This window comes from Notothenia rossii, assembly GCF_949606895.1.
Source record: "Notothenia rossii genome assembly, chromosome: 9".
In the NCBI taxonomy this organism is placed as follows: domain Eukaryota; kingdom Metazoa; phylum Chordata; class Actinopteri; order Perciformes; family Nototheniidae; genus Notothenia; species Notothenia rossii.
In genome coordinates, this window is record NC_136907.1 from 70,586,912 (window position 1) to 70,606,397 (window position 19,486).

The following is a 19,486-nucleotide window of genomic DNA, read 5'->3' on the forward strand; positions in this document are numbered from 1 at the left end:
CTTGTTTTCACTCCCCTTTAGCACTGTCTTTGGCCTTTTCCAACTCTTGGTGGCAATCTGGCTTTGTTTAGCTGCTAAATGCTACACTGTTTTCAAAAGCTTCTAGCTAACATTAGTTGCTAACTTTGTCTTAGATAAGTGTTCTGCTTTAGGTGAAAACAGCTTCCTGTTGGCGATAACGACACTATCTGTGACTGTGAACCAAAACAGTAACCTTATGGACAGATAACGCACAAAAAAATATGAAACTCGCTCATTATATATCTGTGATATTTGTCTTTGCTTCAAAGCTACTTAACTATTTTTGCGCGGTTACTATTTTGTGTGCTGAGCACTGACATTTCGCAGGTGATGTACTTGAACGCATCTTGTGTCAAGGAGCTGCGGATTCGCGTGATAATTATCTCCAGGTTAGGCCGGGCGACCACTTTTAAATTGTCCCACTGTTTTAACAATGTAATTTGATACATTGTTGTTATTCCTTCTTTTAATGAAGATACTGAATGAAGATATTTCTTATACATCCATGTAAAATGACCGCCACGCTGCAAAAGGTGCGTTCCATGTAAATTGTGTAGAAGGTATGTCACATGAGTGTAGCAGCCAACCTCAAGTGTTTGAAGATGATGGGGAAACTTTTTTAAAGAGACAGATCTTTAGGATCAACTTTAAAAAGTCATATTTTGGCTCCCAAACAGTTCTTTATTTAGTAGGCCTACCACATATGGTTTGTTTTTTTCAGCCATGTTTAGCAAAGTTTTGACCTATGATTGGTGCAAATAGAATATAATCCTTAAAAGTATTCAGTGTAATTATTTCCTACTAAACCTTATCCTTTCGACAATACCAGCATTTTACATTATTTGTGTAATGTATTAAAATGTGTTCATATTGATGAAACACAAAATTTGGTACACAAATTATGTGCACTGTAAAAATGGCGACAGATCAGGGTGTAGGGTGTAATTTCCATACTCAAATACAATACATTCTTGTGTGAGACTCAAACAACAGAGAAAGGAAACATTCCTCACATCAGGTACATTTATTTTTGATTTAATTAAAATGCAAATGTTTTAAACACATTTACTGGAGTCAAATTTTAATTCAAGATGACTACTTATAATACAATATTAAAGTGTTGTTGATACCTAAAGCAACAGCAGGGGATACATTGTTTAAGAATTAGAAAATAAGTTCAATACCACTGTGTCTATTAATATGAAGCTCCTCCAGGAGACAATTGGCTTGCCTTAGCATTCAAAATAAATGAATACTAATATACCAATCTAAATGTAACACATTACATAAGAATTGTAAGCTTTAGTTGTCCCAAACGGCATTTTATTTAGTACCACTTCTCACAATTCTGGGCTCTTATATTTGTTTTATATTCAAATGTAAATATTAAATAGTATTTAGTGATGGAATTAGTGATACTGCTGATGTATCTGATAATGTCCTACATATTGTATATTTATAGTATTGTATTAGATTAATTCACGATCATTTCTGAAAAGGTTATAAGATAAGATGGTACTATATTGATCCCAATTTGGGTTATTGTTTTTGTTGCAGCACTATAAAAGACAAGGCATTTTAAAAACAACAAAACTAGAAATAAACAAGAAAATAAAATAAAATAAACATGTCGTTTACCTATTTGTTGGTGTTGTAATGATTTAAATTAAATTCCAAACTCCAAATCTTTTAGAGAATATATCTGATGCAGCTGTGACAACATGCAGTATGTTTTTATAAGAACAATTATCTTATACAGTGCATGTTAGACAATAACATCCAATTAAAACAGCTAAATCTTCTATTTAAGCCTCCAAGCACAGGCTTTACATTGTCTCATTATTTAAATTTCGTATCTCTTCACTGGTCATGTGTATGAGGCTTTTGTTGAATATTCACTACGTTTATGCATTTACATCTGTATGAATACCAAAAGGCAACATAATGAATGTCATCGTATATAGCGAAGTGAAGGTATAGAAGAAGTTGTCGAGGGAAGTTGATTCTTCTCCTTTGTGTAGCTTAGCCTCTAATGGTTTTTCATTGCCCTCATAACCATAGAGGGAGGCTTAGCTCATTATGGTCCATAATCCAATCTGAAAGCTCCCTAAATTCGAAGTGCAATATCAATATTGTCCTTGGTAGAGGGAGAGAGGGTGGAAATGTAACAAAGTGGTACAGAGAAAATGTTAAAAGATCACTGTGACAAAAAACATTTCTGGCTGAAAGTGAGCACCAGCTGGGAATACAAGGTACAAGGTTGTAGCAATGTTCTCTCTATTCATTCAGTTTGGCTGGTCCAGTCCTCCATAAAACGTGCCACAAGTGCTGTAGGACTATTATTGTGATGCTGAACACTCTGTCATTAGGTAAACCCATACTGTTAGAAAGGAAGTTTTTTGTATTATGTGTTTTCAAAAAACGAATGATATAGGAGTCAACAATTTATGAATCAATGTGTTGTGTACATCTAAAAATCATGCAGCATTAACTCATTCAGGTTTTTCCTTAGGCTCTGTCTTTATAAAACACACCATGCATTGAAAAATATTAAAACACAAATCATGCTTACTATAAGACACACCATAGTACACTTGGAGGTGGCATGGAGATGTGCTGCCAAGCTGCAGGCTGTGTCACAAACATTAACGTTGTATCGTCTTGTGACATACATGCTTATATATTCATTTAATTTCCCCCGGACTGTCAAGAGCTTTAGAGGGCATTCATCAGAGTGCGCAGTTACCAACAGTCCCTGTATAGCTGTAACAGAATCTTACATAATCTCTCTTGATGTGGAAAAGTGTGTTTTGTAAACAGAGTACGTTTCATTAATTTCTTGTGTACAAAATATTTGCATCAATTGCGCTCTTGTTGTTTGGATCCAAAGATGCCAGATGCCATAGCTGTCAAATGCCCCCTGCCCACAACAACATTAACTCAGACACACACAGACACACACACCTACAAATATAGAAATGTGCACCACTGCCAACAATAAAATCCCTTCCACCTATGATTCAGTATATTAATAATGGATTTTGTTATACTGCTGAATATATAAAAGTGTAACAAAATGCTAATTTCATGTATATTTGTACCACAATTATTCAATTAAGCTCCAGGTCAATCGGCTGCTATTTGTTTGGCTGACGTTCCCCTCTTTAATCTGCTGGAATTTTCTAATAGTTTCAGCCTTATTTGTTTATTGAGTATTTACTTGCTAATAGGTGATTTAATTGCTCTAAACAAACGATATCTTTCAGAAACACATTTCGGCACTGCCCAGTGCTCACATCCTTGAACAATGACAAGCTTTCAGGGAGGACGGAATTAAAATTCAAAGGCAAGGCTGTTCATTTTAGTTCCAGGAACCGCTGTGTGAAAAACACTTGACTGATTTTAATCACATTCTTAGTTATTTCAGCTTAGAGCTCGGTATGACTTTTTAAAAGCCTGTGGCGATTTTCTCTTCAGTTTTTATAGTGCAACAGCACCATCTAGAAGGTCTCTGTGGGTATTATCTTTGCTCACTGAAACCATTAGATATTCCCGGCCTTCACAGCACTTAGGTCAACATTTATTTGCAGAATAGGTTTTTGCTAAGAGTACTTTATCTCCCTGTCTGTTATACACTCCACTGTGTCAGGATTATTGTTGCTTGTCTGTCCTGTTCAGATATAAGACTGCCAGGAGGAATAAGTCAGGGGATATGATTTGCATTAAGCAAATACAACAAAATCTCCATCTGAGAGACATTGGAGCATTTAGTGTGTGGAGTGTGGAGTGTAAACAGAATTTGCATTAAAAAGCTTGCATCTATCAAAATGTTAAGACTTCTGCCATCTCAGTTATTTTTTATTTAAACATCTGAAATAAGGAATGCAATTATTGCCTTATTAGATCAGATAATGGGAGAGATGATGCATCACACAAGCATATGAAGTAATGCTACTAAAGGAGTGCGCACAATTATGTAAGACTTTATAATTTCACTAAACCTTTCGTTATAACTCAACTTTTTTCTGAACAACATTTATTGGACAGCTGTAATTAGGTTCTTCACAGAGACATTTATTTTATGGGCTATTTAAATACACAGTATGATGCACCATTAAAATGTTGGATGGTACATAATGAAGGATGTATTTTTCTCCCACTCAAATACAAGCTGCTGGTGTGAGCGTCAGCGGTAACATAAACAACAGAGACAGGAACCATTCCTCACAGCAGGTACTTTCATTTTTGATTAAATTAAAGTGCAAATGCTCGAGGACTTTTACTTTAGTCAAATTTAAATGCGGAATGACTACTTGTAATTGCATATTAGAGAATAACTTAAACATAAAGGAACAGCGGGGTATATTGTTGGAGAATTAGCTGAGAAGGTCGATACCAATCTGTCGGTTAAATATGAAGCTTCAGCCAGGAGACAGTTGGCTTGGCTCCCGCATGTCACTGCTCCTGCCAATAAATAGATTACCTCATACACCGACACCCCCAACCCAAATCAAAGAAATTACATAATACATGTTCATTTTTTAAGAGGTGCTGCTGAGAGGGGTGGGGGTTGTGGATCTAACTCAGGAGCTGTATAGGCTAACAATTTGGCACATTTCCAGTCTTTGTGCTAAGCTAAGCTAACCATTTCCTAGCTGCTTCATAATCAATGGACACACATGAGATTGGTATGATATCCTCTTGTTTAACCTTTTAAAAGAAACAAAGTTAGCACATTTTCCAGAATTTGAAACTATTCCTGTGAAGGGTTTTAGGTTGTTACATTTTTTTTGCGCCCCCTACCCTACAATCTCTATCTCACACTTTCAGCTGCATCTCACAGTCTTCTTCTAGGGCTTTGGGGATTACTAGCTTTCATGCTCAATAGTGTACTACACTTTACTGACTGTGCTTAACACCCTGTTATAGCTACTCGAATAGTAACATCGCATTGGAGAAAGTGAGATACTTATCATTTTATTTTTACTCTGAAACCATCTAACACACCTGTGCATTTTTTTAACCCTTGTGTTATGTTCACATTTCGCACCCTTTGGTAATGTTCGGGTCAAATTGACCCGGGACATATTTCAGGGTTTAAAAAAATACAGAACTAAATTCAACATGCACAATTCCTTATATATATTGTCTTTAACTCATTCCCCAACAATATAAATGAAATATATGATTTTTTTTTAAATACTCTTTGCTAGATCAAATTTAAAAATGGAAGTGTCCATCGTTTTTTGTGATAAAAATGTAATTTATGTTCAAATAAATACAATGTAATAAAAACTAGGTTTACATTTTGCTCATGCTTTTCTAGGGCAAATGTAAATGAAACCTTTTTTCATTAATGTTTATTATTTTTAATTTGTCATATAATAATCAAAGCCCTGAAGGAAATAAAGCAATTTAACAGTAATTGAAACATCCAAAAGTATTTGGTTGTGAAATATATAGAGATGATGAAACATCCATATAAATGACATAGAACAGATATAAACACAAAGCAAATAAAAACAATTAACAGTCACTATTCATAAAATACTGTTTATCCGAAAAATATATTGATGAAGTGACGCTGCAGAACATCATGTGAGTCAACGGGCGAGACCGTTTAGGAAACACATGATTTACAGAACTTCTTCGTGTGTACAGCACAGATGTACTTGTTGCAGTTGCTGCATGTAGTCTGTGTCTTGGAGTCCTTTGAGGGTCCACAGACCTCACAGCGCTTCCTTTTGCTGGCACAGGGTGCAATCTAGAACAGTAGCATATGTATTAGTTCAGAAATTGTTTTCATCGCATCTCCTAACACTGGAAAAGACACACACACACACACACACACACACACACACACACACACACACACACACACACACACACACACACACACACACACACACACACACACACACACACACACACACACACACACACCACTTACTTCAGGCACTGCAGGTTGTGGTTGTGTTGGCCATGCAGGTGTAGCAGCAGGAGTTGCCACCATCTTCTTCAATATAGCAACAGAGGCTGGGTTCCTGGGCATGTGTTGTCTTCGCTGCATGTGAGGGGTCACCAGTGCCTTGCCAAGCTCCTCCAGAAAAATGCGTCTTCTTTGGAGCTTCTTTTGGTTCCATTCTGGGTTTATTGCCATCCAAAGGGCAAAGGCATTGTAAGCAGAGACATCCAGGATGTTGTAGAATATCACAAGTGGCCACCTCAAGGTCCTTCTTTGGCAGCTGTAGCAGGACAGCAGCTTGTCCAAGTTATCTACTCCTCCTTTGGTGGCATTGTAATCAAGTATTATATTTGGCTTACGGTCCTCACAGCCACTGATCTTTGCATCTCTGTGTAACGTGCTCATGAGAATGACATTTCCGCCCTTTTTTGGTATGTAGGACACCAGGGCAGTGTTGTCTGTGAACACAAAGTCGGAGGAGTGAACTGACCTTTTCTTCACCGTTAGAAGATGAGTGGGAAGCTCTGTGTTGTTTTTTCGTACTGTTCCAATCATTGTGACTTTTCTTCTGAGAAGTTCTTGTCCCAGGCTGTGCGATGTGAACAAATGACCGCAGGTGACATTGTGGCCACTGAGGCCCTGCACCATGTCAAGCACCACTCTTGCCCCCTGGTTTTTCTCAGGCACTCCTCCCTCTGGCTTCCCTGTATACATTTGCATATTCCATGCATAGGATGAAACAGCATCGCAGGCAGCCCAGATTTTTATTCCATACCTTGCTGGCTTGGAGGGAATATACTGCCTGAAAGGGCAGCGGCCTCTAAACCCCACAAGCCGTTCATCCACAGTAACATTTGGCCCAGGGTTGTAGAGAGATGGAAGCCGCTGCACCCACTTGTCCCACACTGTGCGGATTGCTGCCAGCTTGTCCCTCCGTCGTCTAGCAGGTCTGGTCTCCCTGTCATCAAACCTAACGATCCTTGAAAAAATATGAAAAGTCTCAAGAGACATTGTTGCCCTGAAAATGGCTCTCCCTGTTTCAGCATCCCACAGACTCTCAGTGGACTCCCCTCTTGACCTATACACACCTGCGAGAATAAGGATGCCAAAGTATGCATGCACATGTGTAATATCCAACTCTTTCCATTCCTTCCCAAAAACCCGTCTCCCCTCAAGATTGGTCATGTCCAATATGATGTTTTGTATTGAGTCTGGCATCAAAAGCTCGAACGATGACTTGATGTCATGAACATGCGTCACCGCCATTCGTGTCGGCCCGGGTACCATCCTTATTATATTTGCAGACAAGCGAGTGGGCTCACTTATTGGGGATGAACACCATTCAATCCTGCCGTTCTTTGACATGTATGTCTTCACCTCTTCTCCTACTGTGGCTGGCTGTAGGGGTCTGCTTGCGGCTGGCTGTGGGGGTCCTTGGCTGGCTGGCTGTGGGGGTCTTGTTGCGGCTGGCTGTGGGGGTCTTCTTGCGGCTGCCTGTGGGGGTCCTTCAGCGGATGGCTGTGGGGGTCTTCCAGCAGCTGGCTCTGAGTCAAGTTCATCTTCCAATTCGCTGTCAAATTCTGAGTTTACCTCCACATTATCCTCATCTTCAGAAATGTCTTCCTGTTCCACTTCACCGTGTTCTTCTAATGCATTCCACTCACTCTCATCCATTATTAGATCCGAGGCTCTCTGAGCAGAATATCTTTTGGCCATTTAGCTGGTAGATAATTGTAGCTCTGCACTAAACACTGTAATGTGAGGTTATGTCTTTGTTTAGTCCCTCCTCTGGGGGGTGCAGGTGTGTGTGTGTGTGTGTGTGTGTGTGTGTGTGTGTGTGTGTGTGTGTGTGTGTGTGTGTGTGTGTGTGTGTGTGTGTGTGTGTGTGTGTGTGTGTGTGTGTGTGCGTGTGTGTGTGTGTGTGTGTGTGTGTTTGTGTGTGAGTGTGTTTGAGTGTGAGTGTGTGTGTGTGTGTGTGTGTGTGTGTGTGTGTGTGTGTGTGTGTGTGTTTGTGTGTGAGTGTGTTTGTGTGTGTGTGTGTGTGTGTGTGTGTGTGTGTTTGTGTGTGTGTGTGTGTGTGTGTGTGTGTGTGTTTGTGGTTGTGTGTGTGTGTGTGTGTGTGTGTGTGTGTGTGTGTGTGTGTGTGTGTGTGGGGGTGTGTGTGTGCGTGTGTGTGTGTGTGTGTGTGTGTGTGTGTGTGTGTGTGTGTGATGTGTGTGTGTGTGACGTGTGTGTGTCTTTAGTTTGTGTGTTTCTATGTGTTTTTCTCTGTCTGTCTGTCCTGGTATTGTATGCGGGTCAGATTGACCCGAATCTCTTATGAAGGATATAAAAACAATTGTCCACATGTCCTTCACAATAAATAAGCCCCGGCCATTGAGTTTCAGGTTGAACGAAAATATCCTTATATTTTTTTGTATTCATTGAAAATGGAAGTCGGGTCAATTTGACCCAAACACCACACAAAGGGTAGACTTACATACCCATTCAAAGGAGAGATGTTGGAGTCTGTGTGAGCTGTTTTTACACAAGAAAATGAAAGTCTACACAGTGCCCCTTACTCCAAGACATCAATAGTTCTGGGCTCCTCTCTCTCACATTGCTCTAATGAAGCCATTTATATAAGTGACAAATGTGATCATCCGCCTCTCTTTCTTCCTGTCTCTTTTATCAACTCTACTTGCAGCTGGTGTTCAGTGTGTGTGTGTGAGAGAGAGAACCATTAAAAATGTATAGCAACTCTCCAAGCACTGTCCTGACAAGCCACTCATGCTCATTGGGTATCAGTCATTAAAATGTAGCAAAGAGGCCAAAGCGTGGGCTACGTTGGTGTCGGGTTTCTCATTCAGGCTGTGGATGAATTTTTCAAAGTCCTATTACCTCTACAGGCACCGCTGCTGATGTCTCAAGGCTGTGTGCTCTGACGCTGCTGTTGTTTGTCTTTTCTGTTGTTGTAGCTAAGGCGTGACAAAAGCAGAATCAACAATAACAACATGAGTCTTAGGGTGGCTATACTGATTCATGTATTACTGCTTGTTGACAAGGCTGATTCTAAAAAAGGTGAGTTGCTATTTGTTATCTTGCAAAGCTTACATTTGATGAAAGAGCTTTGTCTTGCAGGTACTGTGTATACTGAGAAAGTTGGGCCTCAATTGTTCAATGTCGGCTTGTAATACTACTTTCAGAGGTTGTATCAGGTTGCTGGAGAAAAAGTTTCAAATAAATAATTGAGCACGGAAAGAGCTAAAAAGTATATTCTCCTTTTGACAAGAAATTAAACTTGAGTTTTGTAATTATAAGGTGTCAAATGTGGAGGAATCCTCTCTGCTCCATCTGGTAATATCTCTAGTCCAAACTTCCCTGGCCTGTATCCCTACAACATCGACTGTTCCTGGCTCATTGTTGTGGCCGAGGGCTCCTCCGTCCTCCTCACCTTTAACCACTTTGAGCTGGAGTACCATGCCAACTGTGCTTACGACTACATCAAGATCTACAATGGCATATCCGAGGATGAAGGGAACCTCCTTGGGACATTTTGTGGTGACATCTCCCCTCCTCAGTTCACATCTTCTTGGAATGTCATGTCCATTATCTTCCATTCAGACCGCCATGTGGCCTACAGGGGCTTCAGTGTTGGCTACAGAAAAGGTAACTCATTATCTTTGATGCAATGTGACAGGGATCGGTGGGCCATCTGCCCAAAACTTGAGTTAATTTTTTTCTAGCTGTAATAAAATCCATGGCTTTAAGCTAAAACTTCCTAACCTTAGAATAATTTAGATCTCACAAAATCATTATATAGAAAAAACTCTTAGGACATCCTTATGTCTCTGTCAGGCTGTAATTAGGCAAAGTGGTGCTTTGCGCTAAATGTCAACCTCAGCATGCTCACAATAATAATGGAAGTTGCATACATTTGTATGTTTAGCTACAATGTCATCATCTGCGTTGAGTGTGTTATCATACTAACCTTTGATAATGAAAAGGGATTGTCGTTGGAAATTAGACTCGGCACAACATGAAAGGTTATTGTTCCCATTCACATCATAAGTTCAAGATGCATCTGAGTTTGCCTTCTTTTCTCTATAGATGTGTGTGGTGGAGTCCTCACAGGACTTTCAGGTGTGATCTCCAGTCCAGGCTACCCTCTGGAGTACAGCAACAATGCTGACTGCTCCTGGGCCATCCACGTGTCCAACACTAGCGTGGTCACCTTGGTCTTCTTGGACTTCCAGCTGGAAAACAACGAGGGGTGTAATTTTGACTTTGTCGCCCTGTTTGATGGCCCGACAGTCACCCATCACCACCTGGGCAAATTCTGCGGGGCAGATAGACCTCCTATCATTGTCACCACCTCCAATCATCTTCTGGTGCTCTTCAAGTCTGACTTCAACATTGGTGGGCGTGGGTTCAAGGCCTACTATTACTCAGGTAGGAAAGTTTAATGTAATACGTTTTATTTGAAAATGCAATTTAAATTCCTTTGAGTATTTTACCCTATTGCCCCTTTATGCTTTTTGAATAACAACAGGAATTGGAAATGTAACAAAGGACAAGGTGAAATACTTCAATATGAGACTTTCAGGTTATCAGAAAGCAGCTGTTATTCAATAAAATCTAATTCAGAAGAGAAAATCTACCATGAAATAAAAATAATAAGATCAAAAATAATACATCACACTGAACATTTGAAACAAGACAAAAATGACCTACAAAATAGCTCTAAAGATGTTGACGTCTGATGAATGAAAATTGAATACCACTGCAAATCAGTCATCACCGTCCCTACAGCAAGAAGAAAACAATTCCACACAGTAAAATTCCTTGAGTGTTCAAGACTTAAATCCAATTCAAGCACTGCATAATAACTTTTTAGACAGCTGATCACAGAATGTCCCCGTCTGACCTTGTCGAGCATAAACCAATTTGCAAGAGGATGAAAATCCTTCGACACAGTTGCAAAAGGATTGAGACAGATTTGAATTACTGTATCATTAATCCTCACTTCTTTAATTTGTCATAAAATAATGCTTTTCACATTATTTTGAATCTATTTTGAATTATGATGACCACACCAGTGAATGAACTGTTAGACAGTTTAGGACATAATAGACACTTCTTATTTGGTAACACTTTCAATGACTCCCGTATCTATGACGCATGGAAAGAGAGATACTTTTACAAACATGAACTTTTACTTTTGTGGTACTCACTTGAATCAAACACTGGAAGCAGCATCCTCAGAAAAGTAATGTGTTATAAATAGAGTTGACTAACTTATCTGATCAACTGTACTTAATAGATGAGTGCCAGCAGGTCCTGTCAGATGTAAACGGAAACTTCAGCAGCCCGCACTTCCCAAACATCTACCCAAACAACATCAACTGCCACTGGAGCATCACTCTAGCGGCTGGGTACCGGATCAAACTCTTCTTCCCTGTCATGGACTTGGAAGACCGCAACAGTCTGTCAGACGAGTGCGACTACGACTCTGTGGCAGTTTATGACGGGGAAAGTCAGACGGACCCCCTGCTGGGGTGCTGGTGTGGTAGAGATCACACCCCCTTTCTCGTCTCCAAAGGAAACAAGTTGCTGGTGGTCCTCAACACTGACAGAAATGAGGCTCACAGAGGGTTTACTGCTTCTTATCTTGGAGGTAAATGTTCCCTACCAAAGCATTTGATTCATTTCAGAAGGAAAAACGTCTTATTTGTATCTGTACTACTTCTACTAAGGGTGCACCCCCTGCTGCTACTTTCTAAATCTCAGCTAAAAATACTCTTGGCTAGACTCTAATATGCAAAAATGGTTTCCATGTTGTTTAAAAAAGTTATAACTATGTTTTTTTACCCCTTAATCCAAGTGGTTCCTGTAAACATCAGCTGCACAAGATCAGAATTTACCATACTGATACCACAGCAGTCCTTGCCTCAGCTGGACAGAGAGAGCATCTACCTGGGAGACACCTCCTGTACAGCCCAGCTCACAGCCACCTCATATAAGATACTTGCTCAGTTTGTCAACTGTGGAACTGCTGGCCAGGTGACTATCCCGTATCCTGTCGCTTTCAGATGCATCAAATTGGCAAAAATATGAACCGTACTTTAGCTGGAAAAGAGATGTTTTGTATGTCTTGCTTTTTTCTAATACTGTAACTCATGATCCCTTACAGAAAATTCGGAACATCACCGTGCTGGTGAACAAACTCTACATCGATTTCTCTGATGGGAAACAGCAGAATGTGCAGGAATATAGAGTGCAGTGCGACGCCCTGAGGAAGATAGCGTCAGTCTCCATCATTTCAGCGGAGGAGCGTCGTCTGGAGGAGCAGGCCAAGCAAACTGACAACAAAAGTCCTGAAGCTCCAGGGGGTCCAGAAGCTGTGCCTCACGACCTGAGTGATATTGTCTTCATTAGCATCTGTGTTCTGGCTGTTATTCTCATGGTGATTGCTATCATTTGGCTGGTGCTGCTTTAGTAATATATGTTAATGACCTTATATGACAAAAGAGGACTCAAATGCTTAAGTTGGCATATTTTCAATCATATTTTTTTTATAAAAAAATGTTCACCAATAGTATAAAAACACAGAATTTACAAAAAACGTCTATGATTACAGATAAAATAAATTATTCTTGACTGTGTTTTACATTCAGTTATGAAACAGTTTAAGTTTGCTGATGTACCACAAAGTGTAAACATATTTTGTATCTCCTTTACAGAAAATAATAAAAAGATTAAAAAATCAAATGCATCAAAAAGATTGGCAATGTTCAAGTAAAACCGTCCAGAGGTCTTTACACCAGTTATTTTTTGTATTTGGAAACCAGCTGGTTGACTGACATTGTGTTGTCCTTCACTTGAGTTCTGATTTCTGGGTTGTGTTTGAAGGCAAACACCAGCGCTCTAACGGTCCGTCTGTATGAACCGCTGAGTAACCGGGAGCTCAGGTGAAACACGTCTCTCTCAATGTTGTCTATTAGACCCGAATCCTCCTGTAGGCCAGATAAGAAAATAAAAAGAACCAGAATACATAAAAAAACAGGCATACAAAAAGATGTCAATGGCCTTGAATCAAACGTACTGTGTATTTGTATAAAGAGTAACATGATGAGAAAGAGGTTTTTTCCAATCAAAATTGTACTTGTAGAATGTATTATACATTAGTCATCAATTTATATTACCAGACTACCGCAACCGGTGTAATGTCAAATGTAAATTAGATGTGAGGTACAGAATAAGTAGTAGGCATCACATTAGACTTCACTGAGACGCTCCTTCTCACCTTGACCTCCAGGGCCTCCGACATTAGTCTTCTGGCGTTGCTCCGGAGTCCTTCAGATTGTTTGTCGGAGCGCACTTCAATAGACGGCTTATTGGAATTCTCCTCAATGAATGTCCTCCAGTCAGTGTAAACCTTTGCTGCCAATGAACTAACTTCAGGGTCCAGATGCTTGCGCATTTTGTTGACAGTGTGACCTTAGAAGAGAGAGAGGTTTTCATAATGTGTTGAAATAAACAATGTGAATCTGATTCAGGGCCTGGTAGGTATTAGTGCTGATCTAACAATGCAGTCAACTACAACTCAGGACTTGAACCTAGGGCTGTGCGATAAGGAAAAAAATATTACCATGTTTTACAACACAATTGCAGGGTAAACTATTGAGGCTTTCACCAAATATTTAAACAATCTAATTTGTGGTTATAATGAAAAAGTGTGTAAAGGCAAATCATTGAAGGGCTAGTACAGTCAGGTTAGGTTCAGAAAATAATATCCATTTACTGTAAGCAGCCTTTAAAACCAGGAAAAGACATTTAAGCAATACTACAATATCCAAAATGTAAGAAGATATCTAGTCTCATATCATGATATTTATGTATTATTGATATATTGCTCAGCACTTGTTGTAACTATGCAGTAGGCTATGTCAATCTTTGAGATATTCATTAAATTAGTTTGAAATAAGATGGTTGTTATACAGTCAGTGCTCAGTACTGTACATGCTTAAGATGTATAATACATGTTTATGCTTTCCATATCAACACAGCAACCAGCAAATTGTAAAATAACTTGTTGGAGTTTCCTTAATTTACCTATTTTAGTGGACTTGAGCACCTCTCTGGATGGCATCTTCTTGCCGAGCTCTGTGAGGGCAGACAGCAGGTTGTCCTTGCTCTGTTCTGGCAGCTCCAACATGGACTTGTAGCGCAGGATATCCTCAATCACAACCACCCTCTGTCAGCAAAACACAAGGGCAATGAATGACCAGAGTAAGTTTGTCACAAAGTAACACTGACTGATCATCACATGTAGGACTCATATCTCACCCGTAAAGATTCAATTGTAGTTTGTTTGTAAACCTTTCCGTTGCTTTTGGATTTTGTAGGTGTTTCCCCCTTGGGAAGTCGCACTACAAACTTGTCCATCTTCAAAAACAAAGTAGCAAGATACCTATTAGATTAAGACAGGCAAACTGATAAGGACTGCTGTTAGCATTTAGGTATATAATGTTGCCCAGCTAACTCTAATCTCCTTTTGAAATTCAGTGAATTGAAGCCATTGTCAGCTTGATTCAAGTCATTCCTTCATACTACACTAATAACAAGTTTCGTTCATAACCACAACTGTGACAAATCAGTTTGGTTAGTATTGCTAGCTGCAGCTGAATTGCTAGTAAACAGTAGCGACCGATGTTGCCTTCAGGTGCTGGAGAAATTACCAGAATACCAGAATGCTCGTTGAACTCTTAGTCTGGTTGAACCCGAACCAATAAGATGGAAAGTAAATTGTGCCGAAAGTATTGTGCAATACATACAAATGATAAGAATGAATTCAGAAAGAAAATGGTAATATTATTAAACTACAAAAAGCTTCAATATTCAGTGTTTCTTATTCTCTGTGTAACATTAACTCTTAATTTGAATTCCTTTTTTAATTATCTAGGTATCTCCTAAAATTCATGAAAATAAAACATTGTTGGTTCATAAAATAAAAACATGCTGATTCTCAAACAATTTGTTGTTTAATTATCTATCATGTGAAGGATTTAACAGTTTACGAGGAACACTCAAACACAGCAAAACATTCAGGAAGTCTCGCGTGAGGCAGAGTTCCCGTGATATAACAGGCCGATTAGGGAGGAGGAAGAAGAAGAGCGTGTTGTTTGTTTAGGTTTTCGCAGACAAAATGGGGACTCTCTCCTCCTTTGTTTGTGTGTTAGGACTTTTCGTCCTGCTTGCGTTCACATCAGCATCTACTGATGCTTTCGACAGCGTGTTGGGAAACACGGCATCCTGCCATAAGTCATGTGAAATGACATACAGTTTGCACACGTATCCACGGGTAAGTACTCCTTCCGATGAGGAAAGTAATGTCTGCTAGTGTTAGCTAACGTTGGTAACTTGGTTGAGCAGAAGTGTAAACCTCACTTTGTCACAACGCCTTCTGTCTTGTTAAATGTTGCAAAGGAGAGCTCATGCAAAAGTTAATGGCGTTATATATATTTCACGGTTGTTGTTTGTGTTGCCATTTAACGGGTCATGTGGTTTGTTTTTTAGGAGGAGGAACTGTATGCCTGTCAGAGAGGCTGCCGCCTGTTCTCAATTTGTCAGTTTGTCCGTGACAGTGATGATCTGAATCAAACCAAATCCGAGTGTGAATCAAGTAAGTTATGCATTTAGCTACTGACCTATTTTATTCACCAATGCAAAGTGTCCAGGCCTTTATGATACCATTCTGAAGTAGTCACCTAATATAAAGCTGTAAACGGGTGCGCCTCCTAATAATAAACCCTGATATTGGCACACCCAATTGCATAAAAGGTAGACTAATTATACTCCTTTTGTCAAACCTGTTTCAACTGTTACTTCTTTTTACATCCTTATTTTTTTTACAGCCTGTCGTGAAGCCTACACTCATTCTGATGAGCAGTATGCATGCAACCTGGGCTGTCAGAATCAGCTTCCATTTGCTGAGCAGCGAAATGAGCAGGTACAATCAAGTGTGAATCAATGAGTAGCTGTAGGGATGGATGCATGGGCGTAATTTCCACTGGGGACAGGGGGGACATGTCCCCCCCACTTTTCAAAATCCCGTTTGTGTCCCCCCCACTTTTCAAATGTGTTTATTATTATTTTTTACGCAAGGGGTCATCTTCACGGAGGAGCGTCTGTGTGCGTGGCACAAGTGCATTTTGTGTGTGTGAGAGAGAGACACAGAAAGAGTTACTGGGGTTGTTGTTAGCATCTGGTGCTAGCTCGGAGCTAATGGAGATTAGAAACCCCCCCCCAGAGGATGTCAGGTCCTCACAAATAAAACAGGCTCACATGCACATTACACTACACATTTTTCTTGGATTAGTTAACACCATAGTCCCTAATATATTTGTAGAAAGGCAGGAAATGGAATTAAATCGAGAACAATGTTTTATTGCGGAGGACCCCCTGTTTTGTGTCCCCCCACTTCTCAAACCAAAGTTACACCCTTGGATGGATGTACACATTTCTCAATAAAGAACTGTTTACTCAGTATTGCTTGCTTTTGCTTTGCAGCTGGAAGCCATGATGCCTAGGATCCACATGCTGTACCCCCTGACGCTGGTCAGAGGATTCTGGGAGGATGTGATGAATCAGGCTCACAGCTTCATCACCTCCACGTGGACGTTCTACCTCCAGGCTGATGATGGCAAAGTTGTCATTTTCCAGGTATTGTACTGAGTAGGGAAAACATAACAGACTAGGCAATCTTATCCAACATACTGTTTGCAAAAATTACCCTGTTAAAAATATTCTGTGTAACAGACTGAACCACAAGTCAAGTTTTTCACCCAGTTTGAAGTAGAAAAAGAAGTCAAAGAAGAGCCGCAGAGGAACTGTAAGTCCTTTTTATTTAATTTTCTTAAAATACACCTTATGAATGAAGTTGTCGTTATTCTCTGCATTTCTTTATTATACGTATAAACGTGTGTTTGGGTATGGCCAGTATAGTCTTAACCTGACCTAGTGTAATCTTCTGATCACCCAAAAAATGCAATAGAGCCACATAGCTGTACTAAATGACATGTTTGTTTGTTATATTGAATATTGAACATTGACACGAAACATTATTTTTAACCAACCTCACATACATCATCCTGCCACAATATATGCTCAGACGAGACCACCAAATGCTTCAGTGACTCAGTTTTGAGGAACATTTTCTAGAAACTACATTGCCCAGCTGTTTTACATAATAATTAAATGTAATGAAAATACATCTCTTTGGGCAGTCTTTACTAGTTTGCATCTTCATATGCGGAGCAAATGTTTCACCTCTTTTTCTCCTTTTCTAGTCCCAGGGTTGGGCCCATTTTACAAAGAATACCACCGCACTTTAATCCAGGAGAGGGATAGAGACATGACCGGGGACCGCAGCTACGATGATGGATACAACCTCTTCAGCTGCCTTTCAAGGTTGGTTAGCACACATTTATCTATTTGTCAAGGGGCTTTTATAACTTGCTTTGCAAAGCACGATATTAGCAACGCTGCCCACACAAGTTCTCTGTTTGTTATGTCCTCCTCAGGAACCCTTGGCTACCAGGGTGGATCCTAACCACAACCCTGATCCTGTCTGTGCTGGTCCTGATCTGGATCTGCTGCGCCACCGTGGCCACTGCTGTGGACCAGTATGTACCTGCTGAGGTAAGCTCTGTGCTTTTTTTTAATTTTTTATTGGCTCTCGGGTTACTTTAAATCAAATTTTAGACATGTCTAATCCAAATGTTCTTGCTGAAATGTAGATGAAGTGATTAATACCCTTTTTATATCTGTAGTGTAAATATGTGGCTGGGGCAAACAACTGGTTAGCTTCAAAAGGTATTAAGGCATATAATGTTTGTTAAATCTGTACAAAAACTGAGATGTAACATCTGGTTGCCTAGCATCTGTATTTGTAACCCTTCTGTTTTCGTATGGATTAAATAGACAAGATTTAACATGTGAGCTTTTGAGGTGATGTTAGGCACATTTTGAACCTTCGGATAGATCATAGCGAACTGTTTCAAGTCTTTGTGCTGAATTAAACGTCATGTTAACAGTACAGGTGTACAGGTACATCTGGTTTGCAGCATTGAAGTTAATGAGTGTACTTTTCAAAATAATAATTATGATTATATTGAGTGAAACGGCATCTGGTAAATGCAGAACTTGATTCTTAATTGATTCCTTATTCTTGCTTCATAATAAAGCTGAGTGTAGTTATTTTCAAGGTTGTGGTTATATTTACTTCTGAGTACTGTTTATATTTAAACTACATTCCAATCATTTCTTTATTCTTCCTTTTTAGAAATTGAGCATCTACGGTGACAGGGAGTATTTAAGTGAAAAGAAGCTGACTCCATATCCAGCCTCCTCCCTGCTGATCATTACCTCCAAAGGCCCTGAGGAAGAAGCCGGGCCCCTCCCTTCCAAAGTCAACCTGGGCCAGTCTGACATCTAGAAGCCAAAGCTGTAGCAAAGAAGCAATTTCCTCTTTTAATGAATAATATTTAGTTGATTGTTATCCTCTAGCACAAGACACGTGCTTCCTTTGGTCTAAACAGGAGTAACTGCATTACTGATATAATGTCTCCTTTATTAATGCTTTCTAAATTAGATTGATAAAGGTTTTTTTCTGTATATTGGTATAATTGAGGCATTATAATATAGTGATGGCAGCAGTCAAATGTTTTGGAAGTTTTCTTTAAATTCAATGTGTGCGTTAGCTGGTGGTGTTGGTGTGCTTGTTTTCTTGAAAAATGTTGAAATGAACTATTTGTGACTTGAAGTGATACAGGTTTAATCCCATACCCTCAACTTGTAAGTAAGATTGTGCTAATATTGCAGACTCTCCCTGTTTGTTCATGTTTTTACTGCCATGATTTACAGATGATATTGAATTTTACAATAAAATGGTATGCTCTTTATCTTAACTAATGGTGACGGTACACACAGTATGTCTTTCCTGCTTTACGGTTGTCTGTTCTTTTAAAGATGGAGCAGAATTAAATACAATGGATTGACATGGGTGTGACTTTTTTTCAATCATTGCATACTCTAGCGTTGGAATTGGATTCAATTGGTAAACACATCTTGAACAAAACAATGTAGCTGTAAAAGTAACCAACGTCATACATTCCTAAAATACTCGTTTTAAATCTGAAAAATGTCCTTTAAAAAGTCAACTAAACTTCAGTATGATACCATATTTCGTGATCAAGTTACACTGCTGTAAATGTCATCTTTGGATCTCCAGCCTCTATGATTACAGTGAACATGCTAACATTTGATTATAGTGACTGCTTCCAATTAAAATCATTACACTTAGTCATTTAGTCTGAGAATAGCACTAGTTTCCTGTGTAGTGACAAGTCAACTGTCTTGGGGCTTGTGATGATGAATCATAACACATGTTTACCCTTGCACTGGAATTATAATCTAAAGTACAATCTTATATTTTTTAAATCAACAGCTACAGTTTAC

General features: G+C 39.4%; 3 protein-coding genes across 4 annotated transcripts; 2 read left to right on the forward strand and 1 right to left on the reverse strand.

Moving 5' to 3' along the window:
• The first annotated feature begins 417 nt into the window (after positions 1-417).
• On the forward strand, positions 418-12,469 carry cdcp2 (CUB domain containing protein 2). The gene is made up of 7 exons (XM_079650600.1): positions 418-554; positions 8,944-9,046; positions 9,287-9,634; positions 10,076-10,417; positions 11,289-11,642; positions 11,850-12,028; positions 12,159-12,469. The coding sequence occupies exons 1-7, from the start codon at positions 504-506 to the stop codon at positions 12,462-12,464; spliced, it is 1,683 nt and encodes a 560-aa protein (XP_079506726.1). The 5' UTR covers positions 418-503; the 3' UTR covers positions 12,465-12,469.
• Positions 12,470-12,600: 131 nt separating this feature from the next.
• tceanc2 (transcription elongation factor A (SII) N-terminal and central domain containing 2) lies at positions 12,601-14,706 on the reverse strand. Its single transcript, XM_079651933.1, has 4 exons — positions 14,315-14,706; positions 14,081-14,222; positions 13,272-13,465; positions 12,601-12,981 (listed from the first exon to the last, which is right to left on the reverse strand). The coding sequence occupies exons 1-4, from the start codon at positions 14,411-14,413 to the stop codon at positions 12,793-12,795; spliced, it is 624 nt and encodes a 207-aa protein (XP_079508059.1). The 5' UTR covers positions 14,414-14,706; the 3' UTR covers positions 12,601-12,792.
• A 398-nt stretch (positions 14,707-15,104) lies between these two features.
• Positions 15,105-19,026, forward strand: tmem59 (transmembrane protein 59). 2 transcript variants are annotated; one of them, XM_079652560.1, is made up of 8 exons: positions 15,105-15,329; positions 15,545-15,650; positions 15,883-15,977; positions 16,538-16,690; positions 16,787-16,859; positions 17,317-17,437; positions 17,551-17,668; positions 18,312-19,026. In XM_079652560.1, the coding sequence occupies exons 1-8, from the start codon at positions 15,174-15,176 to the stop codon at positions 18,462-18,464; spliced, it is 975 nt and encodes a 324-aa protein (XP_079508686.1). In that variant the 5' UTR covers positions 15,105-15,173; the 3' UTR covers positions 18,465-19,026. The 2 variants fall into 2 exon arrangements, with proteins under 2 accessions (XP_079508686.1, XP_079508687.1); XM_079652561.1 differs by having other exon boundaries at positions 15,106-15,329; positions 16,817-16,859.
• The last annotated feature ends 460 nt before the right edge of the window (positions 19,027-19,486 follow it).